The sequence below is a fragment of the Leucopleurus acutus genome (assembly GCF_964270905.1).
Source record: "Leucopleurus acutus genome assembly, chromosome: 12".
NCBI lineage: Eukaryota > Metazoa > Chordata > Mammalia > Artiodactyla > Delphinidae > Leucopleurus > Leucopleurus acutus.
The window spans coordinates 7446755-7460056 of NC_139154.1; the positions used below are offsets into that span (position 1 = coordinate 7446755).

The following is a 13302-nucleotide window of genomic DNA, read 5'->3' on the forward strand; positions in this document are numbered from 1 at the left end:
ACATATATACACTGCTATATATAAAATAGATAACCAACAACGACCTACTGTGTAGCAAAGGGAACCCTTCTCAATACTCCGTAATGACCTATATGGGAAAAGAATTTTAAAAGAGTGGATATATGTATATGTATGGCTGATTCACTTTGCTATACAGCAGAAAGTAACACAACATTTTTTTTTTGAGGTGATATCTCATTGCGTTTTTTTTTTTTAACACATTTATTGGAGTATAATTGCTTTACAATGTTGTGTTAGTTTCTGCTGTATAAAAAAGTGAATCAGCTATATGCATACGTATATCCCCATATCCCCTCCCTCTTGCATCTCCCTCCCACCCTCCTTATCCCACCCCTCTAGGTGGTTGCAAAGCACGAAGCTGATCTCCCTGTACTATGTGGCTGCTTCCCACTAGCTATCTATTTTACATTTGGTAGTGTATATATGTCAATGCCACTCTCTCACTTTGTCCCAGCTTACCCTTCCCCCTCCCCATGTCCTCAAGTCCATTCTCTACATCTGTGTGTTTATTCCTGTCATGGCCCTAGGTTCATCAGAACCATTTTTTTTTTTTTTTTAGATTCCATATACATGTGTTAGCATACAGTATTTGTTTTTCTCTTTCTGACTTACTTCATTCTGTATGACAGACTCTAGGTGCATCCACCTCACTACAAATAACTCAATTTTGTTTCTTTTTATGGCTGAGTAATATCCCATTGTATATATATGCCACATCTTTATCCATTCAACTGTCGATGGACACTTAGGTTGCTTCCATGTCCAGGCTATTGTAAATAGTGCTGCAATGAACATTATGGTACATGACTCTTTTTGTATTAAGGTTTTCTCAGGGTATATGCCCAGTAGTAGGATTGCTGGGTTATATGGTAGTTCTCGTTTTTTAAGGAAACTTCATACTGTTCTCCATAGTGGCTGTATCAATTTACATTCCCACCAACAGTGCAAGAGGGTTCCCTTTCCTCCACACCCTCTCCAGCATTAATTGTTTGTAGATTTTTTGATGATGGACATTCTGAGTGGTATGAGGTGATACCTCATTGTAGTTTTGATTTGCATTTCTCTAATGATTAGTGATGTTGAGCATCTTTTCATGTTTTTTGTTGGCAATCTGTATATCTTCTCTGGAGAAATGTCTATTTAGGTCTTGTGCCCATTTTTGGATTGGGTTTTTTGTTTTCTTGATATTGAGCTGCATGAGCTGCTTATATATTTTTGAAATTAATCCTTTGTCAGTTGTTTTATTTGCAAATATTTTCTTCCATTCTGCGTGTTGTCTTTTTGTCTTTTTTATGGTTTCCTCTGCTGTGCAAAAGCTTTTAAGTTTCATAGGTCCCATTTGTTTATTTTTCTTTTTATTTCCATTTCTCTAGGAAGTGAGTCAAAAAGGATCTTGCTGTGATTTATGTCATATAGTGTTCTTCCTATGTTTTCCTCTAAGAGTTTTATAATGTCTGGCCTTATATTTAGGTCTTTAATCCATTTTGAGTTTATTTTTGTGTATGGTGTTAGGAAGTGTTCTAATTTCATTCTTTCACATGTAGCTGTACAATTTTCCCAGCACCACCTATTGAAGAGGCTGTCTTTTCTCCCTTGTATACTCTTGCTTCCTTTATCAAAGATAAGGTGACCATATGTGCGTGGGTTTATCTCTGGGCTTTCTATCCTGTTCCATTGATCTATGTTTCTGTTTTTGTGCCAGTACAATACTTTCTTGATTACTGTAGCTTTGTAGTATATTCTGAAGTTCAGGAGCCTGATTCCTCCAGCTCTGTTTTTCTTTTTCAAGATTGTTTTGGCTATTCGGGGTCTTTTGTGTTTCCATACAAATTGTGAAATTTTTTGTTCTAGTTTTGTGAAAAATGCCATTGATAGTTTGATAGGGATTGCATTCAATCTGTAGATTGCTTTGGGTCATATAGTCATTTTCACAATGTTGTTTTTTCCAATCCAAGAACACGGTATATGTTTCCATCCATTTGTATCATCTTTAATTTCTTTCATCAGTGTCTTATAGTTTTCTGCATACAGGTCTTTTTTCTCCTTAGGTAGGTTTATTCCTAGGTATTTTATTCTTTTCTAACACATTTTAAATCAACTATACTCCAATAAATTTTTTTAAAAAATAAAAAATAATAAAAACCAAAATAAAATAGATCAACAGCAAGGAACAAAAAACAGACAAATTTGGTAGCTACAGTGTTCTGTTCATGAGGAACTTCGAGCTGTGTGGTGTTTTTTGGTACATGTGTTTGATTGAAAACATCTTGCATTTTTAAAAATCACAATGTATTTTTATGAGGACTCCATACATTCTTGATTTTGTCACTTTTATCTCTGCCATCAGTGTCCCTGGAATATCTCTATCTGTTTTTGGTCAGCTAAGGTGATGATTAAAGTGTTCAGGAATGGATGCCAATCATACAGATTTGGTTTAAGGAGCAAGTTCCTTTCTTAGGAGAATCAGCATCAGCTCTCCCTGGTAGTTTATTGTCTTTCTAAAACTGCTAATGATATTATTGTTTGATTTATCTATTTACCCAGTGTGCCTCCAGAAGAGTGAAAAATATCATAGTCTTTGAGCATCCAGAAAATTGTTCTAATCAAGCAATCAGAAAAGCATTATAAGATGGATATCTTACCTCTCCATGATGTGTTTACTTGATTCCCAGCCAGGAGTACTGATCATTTCTTTTTTGAACCCTTAAAGCTCTTGTAGTCAGCAGCATACAACGTAGCTAAGGCTGCTAAGCTTCCTTCTTTCCCCCAAGATAACCAGTTTTTAAGGCACCTAAGTCAAGGATAGAAGACTTGGCCCAGTCTTTTTAGCTTTTACTTCCCCAAATCCATTATGCTCTCAGAAGTCATGGAGGAGGGTTTCCTTTCCTGAGAGAGTCTTGGGAAATTTAGTGCAATTAGCTCACCAAGGAGCTATGCCACCTTTACTCATGGCCTAGTCACTTTCAGAAATCATAAATCAATCTAAATAGCCCAACATTTAATAGTTAATGATAGACTTTATTGTTTTTTGAGCCCCCAGGAAGACAATTGACTCTTGTTGCCTGAGATAAGTTGTAAACAATTCAAGAGTGGAGAAAGCAGAGGTCAGCACCAGCCTGTAAATGTTACCTATTTAGTTGATTCAAGCAGGTTTCAAAATTCTAGTAAATATAATCATATCACTCAATTTTGGTTTGCAGTCTCATAACACTGATCTATTAATGGTATATTGTTCATTTTTTTACTCCAATTAATTTTTTTCTAAGGCTCATGATTCTATTCTACTATTCTCTTCCCCTCCTCCCCCCCTTAGGAAGACTATCATGCCAAATTTTTTTTTAAAAGGAGAAAATATTGTGATTTGAAACATAGGACATTTTATTTCACCAAAGAGTTTCTGATATCGTAACATAAGAGCTGTAGTTAAAGAACAGTTAGTTGAAATCAATCATTAAGTACCTACTGTGTGCAGTAGCCTTGTACTGGTGTTGAAATATTCACTGGCATTTCAAGCTGCATTATTGATTAGGAGCTGCCTCAAGACTGAAACTTAGTGTTTGCTGCCACAGTTCTCAAAATCACAATATATAAAACCATGTTCAGAGTCACCATGACGTCAATGAGTCCAGTGAGAAACACAAAGGCAAGCCAAAGGAAAACAAGGAAGATAGGAATTTGGATTGTGTCCATGACCAGTTTAAAATACAGAAGCCTGCCTTTGGAGATAGTGAAATCCTTAGCATTGTGTTGGAAATATTTTCAGAATGTTGTAGAATATAACACAAGGTAAATGAAATTCTGATTTTAAGTAAACTTAAACAGTAGGAGTACATTTCAGAGTGGAGGCTGCCAGGCTTTAAGATTTATAAATCAGTAAATTAAAGAGAATAAGTAATTGAAGAACTATTGGGAGTTGTCACTTCTTTATTTTTGCTAAGTGTTGCTAGCACTATTCCCCTACTATGATTCTGTTGCGCAATGAAGTCCCCACACTAGATCTGAGCCATAATAGAGTTTATTAAACAAAGGATGAAGAAACATTTCAAAGGATACAAAAAAAAAATTTTGGTTGTTTGTTTTTTATCACAATGTGGAAGTTACTGGTTGGCATCTCCCTCACACAAGAGCCCAGTTCTTCTCAGCCCCATCATTCCCAGGGACCTGCCTGGGGACCTGCCACCAGCATGTGCAGGAGACTGTGTGGTCCGGAGAGCCACCTCTGTGTCTTATACAAGCCATTACAGTATTCCCTTCTGTGCTTAGGCTGACACTCTTCTGCTGTCTGCAAGCCTTACCTCTAAACCATACTCAGGCTTCTCCCTGACTTATACTAGGCTCCCTTGAGACTCATACAAGTGCAAGAAAGTATTTTATCAGAGCTGGTGATATAATAGATTGTAGTTACTGCATTTAAAAAAAACACTTTTATTATGGAAAATTTCAATCATATCTTAAAGTAGAGCCTGTATAATGAACCATCATATAGTATCACACAGCTTCGACCATTCTGAACAAATAGCCAGTCATTTTTTCTATACCTCCACCCATTTCCCCTACCCTAAATAACTGTGAAGCAAATCCCAAACATATAATTTCATCCATAAGCATCTCGATATATGTGTGTGTGTGTGTGTGTGTGTGTGTGTGTGTGTGTGTGTGTGTGTGTGTGTGTGTATATATGGCTATGGACACTTAACTGAAGTATTACTAGGGTATTTTAAAACATTACATAAAAAACATATATAAAAGCTATGGACACTTTAAATAAAATAACTGAATTATTACTAGGGTATTTTAAACATTAACCCCTTAATATCATCAAATATTTAGTGAATTTTAAATTTCTTTCATTGTTTTACAATGTACATATATATAAAAATTCATTTAAATATTTATGGATATTTATATAATGGTTTATTTGTCTATTCAGGATCTATAAAGGTCTGACTTTTTTCTACTAGTTATCACCATCAGGATTTTCATGATGGCATCCATGTGGTTTTATTTTACATGTTTGTCTCTTGGATTTCTGTAAATTGAGAATCGATCCTAAGGCTGATCATTTTCATGTTTTGTTGTTTTTGTTGTTGTTGTTGCTTTTGGCAAGAACGTTTCATAGGTAGTGTTCTGTCGTTCTATCAAAAGATACATAATATATGGTTCCCTTTCTCTTTCTTATTTATAAATATTTTTATGTCAACAGCCATTTAATACTTGGTCTAGAGCCTTTATCTCATTGAGAGTGCTGGTATTTTCTTACTTTTCATCTTACAAAGATGCAAGCAAATATTACCCAAGATCTGATTCCTGGAGCATTTTAAAGTTTTCATGTTGTTGTCCTTATATAGAGTCATATGCCAAACTCTTTAGCAGTTGTTCACTGCAATGGAAAAGTGTGACCTCAAGTCTCTGTCACATACCAAGCAAGGATGATAAAAAGCAAACAAAACCATCATCTGAAATCATCATTTCATAAAATGAAAGGTTTCCAACAGCAGAAATGGGAAGAATTTAAGATTAAAAGACAGAATTTTAAATTAAATACATATATCTTTCTAAAAAATTCATCACACCATCCTGATTTCACACGCCACCATGGACAGGGGCCACTGCATTCTGGACTCAAACAATGGACTAGAATGTAAGAACTATTGTTTAGCTCCATGACGTTAGTAAACATCTGCTAGAAGGTAATGTGAAAATTTGTCCAGCCAAATTACAGGACTAACAACTTTATCTTTAAGAGTATCTTTAACTTATTATGTATTCCAAATCACTATATGCAATTTTCAAAAGCTATTAAAAGGTTACTCTTTAATTCAATAAACATGTATTGAGCACCAATTCTATGTCACATACTTATTCAGGTGTTTGGAATATAAAATACAGTAGAATACAAATATAACAAAGATTAATAAAAAAGCAGAGTGGAGACAATATTGAAATTGAGAACCTGCGTTCTTGCTCTCCCTCCAAGGAGCCTCCTCATACCCCTGGGCATTTAGTATCCTATGAATGGGTATAAAAAGGCATGTTTGTCTTTCTCTTTGAAAACTAAGTTACATAGTGAAAATTATCTGAAGAATCAAAGGTAAACTATAAAATATAAGAAACTACATGATAACTTTTGGAATTAAATCTGTGGTTTCTCATAGTATATATTCTCACTGTAATAGACTTAATATGTTCTTTCTTAAAAGCTTCAAAATGGGATTCTTTGCACTAATGATTTATTGAGGTCATCTTTGAAAGTATCCCTAGTATCACCATCTATCCATCTCCTTTTGCTGATAAGGAAACAATCCTCCAAATGTGACATGACTTACAGAATGGATTAATGGTTGAGCCTCCGGATCTCCAGCTCTGTGCTGCTCTCCCTGTTCCACACTAAGGTTTCTTTCACATTAGGAACTATACACATACGCAGTGCATTTGAATCTCCCAGAGCATTAAGGCATAGTAGGGAGGCAGTCTTGTTTTGGAGAGCAGAAGTGAACAAAAAAGTGATACAAAAAGGCAGGTGGCCACAGGGCTCCTAGGGATTCTCTCTGCTAATCATGTACTCTACTTGCCCTACTGCTCCTAGCCCTGGCAGCCCTTCTCTTCTCCTTTGCCCTTTCTAAACCCCATCCTCCTGTCCTCTTGACATCAGCTTGGTGGGACTGATCAGTGTTTTGATTGTAACTTTGTGTGCTGTTGACCTTGGCCAATCAGGCCGGCCTTGTATGACCAATTCTCACTCCTTGAAGAGAAGGAATAATATTGAAATGCTTGACCTGGGAACTTGAATTCAGTTCAGCTGTTTTGGCTGGTATAGTATGTTTTAAAAATCAAACGTGAATGCCTTTATAGTGGACTTGCACATCCTCATTGGCTGCACACTCCCCCCACTGCCTACTGGATTACACCAGGCTTTTCTACACACTTTTCAGAACTGCCTGGCCCCTGAAAGCATTTGAGTTGACTACTGGTGGACTGACATCTTCCTGACAGACTGTGACAGGAAGATCTTGGGTTCTTTGGGATAACAGACACTAATTTTCAGTTTACTATGGGTCTCTTTAAAATCAAAAGCATTGCCTATGGCATCTCTCTCACTGGTCAGAATTTAGTACTGATGTGGCCAAAATCACAATGCTTTGCATTCAATAATGAGTCTTAGGGAGTTCAAGTGAGAGTGTAGATGGAGGGGGAAAGAGTTCAGAAGAACCCAGTTAAAATACATTATTGTGTGTGCTCAAGAATCTTGAAGCAATGATTTGTTATTAACACCTTGCTTTTCTGATAGAAATGCCTACAGACAGAAGACTTAGTAATATTTGGTTTAATACAGAAGGGTCCCTTTATCTCATTTGTGAAAGGATTCTCCTGGATGTGGGACTCTCCAGGGAAGGTACAAGGTCATGCAACAGTGTATTTTCCCTTGGTCCCAACATCATTTTCATTCAAATCCTTTTCAATACAGGTTGCCAATTTGGCCTGTTCCATCTCCAACAATGAAGAAGGGGTGAAATTAGTTCGGATGGCAGCCACCCAGATTGACAGCCTGTGTCCCCAGGTAAGCCTCATTTACTTTGTTTCCAAAGCCTGATATTTCAGATCTTCTACGCTCCAGCCCTCATGTCACTCATTTCCTTGCCTTGCCCTCTTTCCTCTCACTAGAAAGTGCTACCCAACATTCATGGGCCATTTCAGGTTCTGCCTTTCTCAAAAAGAACTTCAAACTATTCCAGTCTCTTCAGAATTACTGTGGCGATTATTCTCTTTTCCACTCCTATTGACTTTCTTCTATTTGTCTTGGACTGTTATTTCAACGCTCCATATCTATTTACCTTTAGTGTCTCAACCACTAAATTATATGCTTGCGCATGTAGAACAAGACTTCTATTTCTGCCACATCTGTGCTAAGTAGGCTTTGTCCAGTAAGCACTTTTTGAAACCTATATCTTACAAAAAGAAGAAAAGCAAACAAAAATTAGTAGTAGTTGATAACCTACTTTAAGTTTCATGTTTTGATTGTCCTTCCAAACACTGGGAACCCACTTATCTGTGGAAGTTGCAGGGTCCAGGATTTCAACATGATCTTTGACCTGCTTGTTCCTCTGTCAAAGAGTGTGGTCAATATGTCCCTGGATTGTCTCTAACAAATAGGTCATCAATGCCGCTCTCACACTGGCTGCCCGGCCACAGAGCAAAGTTGCTCAGGACAATATGGATGTCTTCAAAGACCAGTGGGAAAAGCAGGTCCGAGTGCTGACAGAGGCTGTGGATGACATCACCTCAGTGGATGACTTCCTTTCTGTCTCAGGTAATCACAAACGGGCCCCTTACAAGGCAGCCGAAGGAAGAGAACAAGATGAGATGAGGAATATCTTTCAAATGTCATGGGTCTCTGTTTCAAGTGCTCTCCTTGGCCCTTTGAGCTGTCAATCATCTCTGCAACTGTAATTGTAACACCCTCTTGAAAATTCTTCTCTGCTCTGCACATTATTTCAAGACACTGAGCCAAAGCATTTGGGGGGAAAACACAAATTTCTGATCAAGATATTAGAAACCTGAACAGATTATTTAAGTAGAGTTAGGCTCCTTTTTACTTCCTGGAGTTTTTAAAATAGGATGGCCTTTGATGCATCTGAATCATCCATCTAAAAAAGGGTATGGGTTATGAGACTGGTTACGTTTAAAAATCAAGAAAACAATGAGTTATTCCAATTTGGCTGTGTTAAGGTTTTTTCCCTCAATAAGTGAAGTTACCCAGGTTTGTGATAAGCTGGGAAGAAATGTTAGCCACAGAATGAACCCATTAGAAGGTACTTGGGAGCTATTGAGGCTTTGAGCACTTGACCATGAGGCTGTGGAAAGAAGTGAGAGAGAGTAACTAATCATCACTGGAAACTGTAACTTTCTTCTTTGTAAATGAAGCCAGACTGAAGGATGTTGGCGCATTTGAATAACCATGTAATCAATTTGACCTTTAACGGGGCTCATCAATGCTGTTTCAAATTTGGCTACTGCCAGCTAATGGGCCTTTTTCCAAACACATTTGACAAAACACACTTGGCCCAATTCACCTGGAAAAGTCTCTATGGGAGGCATGGGGGAGGAGGTCACCAGAAACCTCAGCCTCCTTGTGAGGCATTAAAATAACCAAGTGACGCTTGAAAATTCAAATTGACCAGGTGTTGACTCTACCCACAGGAATATGGAACTCACACCTGACAGCTCAGGTGTGCCCTAGCCTTGACCAGGACTTACTGAGGTCTGAGAGGGAGGGGTTGTAGCACAGCTGGTGGGATCCAGACAGACAGGGCCTCTGACTGCAACAGTGTGGAAGGGATTTCTGCAGGAGGCTTAGTGTATTTAGAAACTTTTCTCTAGTTGCAGTCTTTCCTTTCACCAAGAAACTGACAATGAATTCCCACTGGGGGCTTGTATTTAAAGCTTGTCTGAGAACAGCATAATTGAATCTGTAGATCTGATGGATGATGGAAAAGCCAACTTTGAAATCATGGAGGGCAGGGCAAGGGGGATGGGAAAAATGAGTGAACACATGCTCAGTATCTATAATTTGTCTGACTTTCTGCTATTTGGTTTAATTCACACCAAAGTTTTATAAGATAGGCATCACTATTCTGAGCCTTCCTTTGAGAAAAGTAAGGCACTGAGAGGTAGGTAACTTGGCAGAGGTATAATTAAAATCCAGATATCCTCTTTCCAGAATCTATATAGTTCTCAGTAAGTCTAGATAGAAGGGAATTTGCCTTTGATATTTCCAGTTTTCATTGCAGCTCCTTCCCCACCCCCTCAAACCTCGCCATCCCCTCTGGTACCACCATTCCACTCTCTCTTCCCTCTTGGAAACCTGTCTTATTCTTCATTCCCAAAGTGCTTTGTTTTTGATGACTTGTCAAAGCAACTGTTCATTTAAACATACCCATATCCAGGGGTTGACTGATAAAGAACTCAATGTGTTGCCATTCCTGGGATTTTTGCTTCACTGATGCATGAGTCCTAACAACATAAAAGATATGCAAGAAATGTATCTTTCATAAGGTTCTTAGAAATTGTTTGGATAGACATATTGGGGATTTGAGTGGTGGGGAACAGAAGGACGGACACCAGGACTGAGCATCTTTCTTGTATGTAGTCAGTCTTTGCCAAGATGACTATAGGGGTCCCCAAAAGGGGCAGGGGGACTCTCCAACCAGCCTCAGAACTCACACAGCAATCCTAACAGCACCTGGAAATCTTATGCTATTCCCCTTCTATCTACAATTGAATAGAAAATATCCATATACTACCTTTTTCAAAGAGGAATCATTTCAGAACTTAAAGCTTTCCTAACTTCTCCTTTTCTTTAAATGCATATATGAAAATTTCTGAGGGTAGGGAAAAGCAAGGTTAGGAGGTCTTATCTCAGACTGTTTCAGTAGTGCAAAGCTTTTCTTAATTTTCTTCCACCGGATATGCCTCTGCCACCTTTCTCCCTGCCATTCTTTTGTGCATCTCATTATTACCAGCAACAAGAAAAGGCTTTGGCTTCCGCTGATAACACTGTGCAGTCCAATCCCAGTGGTACAAGCGCTGCGGCATGCCATGACAGGAAAATGAACAGGCGCTGTCGGGGAGCCAGCCTTGGCAGGACCTGCTAGAGCATGCCTTTGGACTTGACAATCGGAGGCGGCAGGCACCTTTCCACAGATGGGCTTGACAAATAATGACACAGGCCACTCTGTCCTGCTGGTAGAGTGTAGATACAGCCCGATAGTTGGGGAAACTACTTCTCATCTCCTCTCCGAGCTGGAGCCAAAACATCTGCATCAGTAAATTGCAAGGTTGGCCCAGGAGATATTTTGAAATGGCATTAATGACACTTTATGTATCAGTTTCTTCTTAAGGGAATATCTATTCTGGCAGGAAACTCTATTTTGAAAACAACAACAGAAAAGATTTTTTTTAAGGGATAGTTTTGTTTTGCTTTCTTTCTTTTTTTTTTTGCTACCTGAACTTGTGTGTCTGAGTGCTTAATTTGTCCATATGAAAAGCAGCAAGTTTGGGGAGCTACTAACATTACAGGAGCAAAACCAATTTTCAGATGTAGTCTGGGCTTATTAAAAAAAATGAAATGGCTGTATTAGAACACTTAAACTTTTCCCACTGGGCAAAAACTAAAATTTTTAATAGTGTCTTAAATTGAGCATCTTGGCATTAATCACATAACAGTTGAATTCTTGGGTTTGGCTCACAAAATAGCAGACATCTAAGATCTGAAAAAGCTGTTAACTCAATCCCATAATGTCTAAAAGTTTTGTTTTGCTTTGTTTGCCTTTTCCTCTTTTACTTGTTTGGTTTTTTTTGACTCCAGGGTCTTGAGTTTGTTTCATTAAAAAATTCACGGACTGAACTTTGCTTTTGAATTTAGAAACTATAGCTTTAAAGCTTATAATAATCAGGTAGTTTGGTCATCTGTGATTTTTTAACAAGATTATATCTTTCCTGAAATCGTAAGGTTGCAAAAATTCAAGGAAGTTTACCACAAGATACGTTGCAGTCAAATGTTTTATGATGTTTAAAAACCATCCTTTACATTCAGGCATCCAAAGTACCTAAGGGGTTTATCCCAGCAATGTAATTATCTCTGGAATACAGGTGCTTTTTATTATTACTTTCTCTTCTATGTTATTTTCTAGTTGGAACATCATTCCTCTATCTCCTTACTTAATGAATTCTTTCTCCTGAAAATACCTTAGGATAAAAATATATAATTGATTGTCCCTCTTCAATGGACATGTTTATTCAGGATTTCTTCTTTGATTGCCTGCTCTAAGGCGCTGTCAGGTATGAAAATATGAGTTAAGTGTGGATTCTGCCTTTGAATAATTCACTGCCCTTTTTGATAGATACTAGACCAGAGTAATTCCAAACTTGTAAACCCCAGACCTGATGGTATAGGGACTAGGGGTGGAGAAGTTATTACAAGGGGTCCAGGGAAACCATATATAAACCAAGTGTCATCTTTTGATTAAATAATATGTCTACAAGAACAATATAGCTCTTTTCAAGTGCATTATTGGTACTTAGATTAATAAAGTACAAATTTATTTTAAAACATTCTTTATCATAGTGGCTTTTACATATCTATCATCCACTGGTATAACTACTATCATGAGGGAATTGTAATTCATTTTTTTATAAAAGGGGTACCTCTAATTGGGTAAAATTGGGAAATGCAGAGTAAACTATCTCAACATTTCATAAAAAGAGTTGATTAAGAAAACTGAGTCATTTAGTAAACTGAAAATTAGTAAAATTAATATTTTATTCACACATGATTAATGTGACTAACCATTGAACAAATTAATTGGCAATTCAATTAAAAGCAATGTTGTTGCTATGATGGCCTCCTTCAATTAATGTATACAGTTGACCCTTGAAAAACTTGGGGGTGTGGGGCACCGACCCTCCCTCCACACAGCTGAAAATCTGGGCATAACTTTACAGTTAGCCCTATAGATGGGAAGTTCCGCATCTGTGGATCCAACCAACCTCGGCTCTGTGGTACTGTAGTATTTACGACTGAAATAAATCCATGTATAAGTGGACCTGCACTGTTCAAACCTCTGTTGTTCAAGGGTCAACTGTAGTTATACCTATGAAAGCATATTCTTTTTCTTGCCTCCTAATTAAATTAGTTGCATATTTTAGTTTGGAAATTCGATTTTAAAAACTATCATTTCATTTTAGGATATTAGGTCATGAATGGACTTCTTACATTTTAAATTTTGTTAATTCCAGATACATTAGTATCTAATGTAATTGACAGATTCCTCTGTTTTGCATTCAATTCCATCTTTAAACTATGCACAGAAAAATGGTAGGTATGCTTATTCTTACATTATGTTATTCAAAGAAAATGCCTGTTTTTTTTTGTTGTTGTTGTTGTTTTGTTTTGTTTTGTTTTTCCAGTACGCGGTCCTCTCACTGATTTGGCCTCTCCCGTTGTGGAGCACAGGCTCCAGACGCGCAGGCTCAGTGGCCATGGCTCACGGACTTAGCCGCTCCGCGGCATGTGGGATCTTCCCGGACCGGGACACGAGCCCGTGTCCCCTGCATTGGCAGGCGGACTCTCAACCACTGCGCCACCAGGGAAGCCTGAAAATGCTTGTTTTTGACATGAACACCCTCGCAGTTGCCCATTTTCAGGGACCACGACATATTTTAATTGTCTGGAGGAATCCATCAGGGCAGTTAAGAGAGACCTATTTGAATCAAACTTCTGTA

General features: G+C 37.9%; 1 protein-coding gene across 4 annotated transcripts in view; it reads left to right on the plus strand.

The window, feature by feature from the left end:
- The window catches only part of CTNNA2 (catenin alpha 2), a gene marked incomplete at its 5' end in the record, with an annotated part of 1047388 nt that overhangs the window by 932315 nt on the left and 101771 nt on the right, over positions 1-13302 (plus strand). For 3 of the 4 annotated variants that reach the window (XM_082851289.1, XM_082851290.1, XM_082851291.1), the window contains 2 exons: positions 7487-7579; positions 8173-8329. In XM_082851289.1, the coding sequence (XP_082707415.1) occupies positions 7487-7579; positions 8173-8329 (250 nt within the window). Of the gene's footprint in view, positions 1-7486; positions 7580-8171; positions 8330-13302 lie in introns of those variants that run through there. The other variant, XM_082851292.1, reaches the window with a different exon arrangement.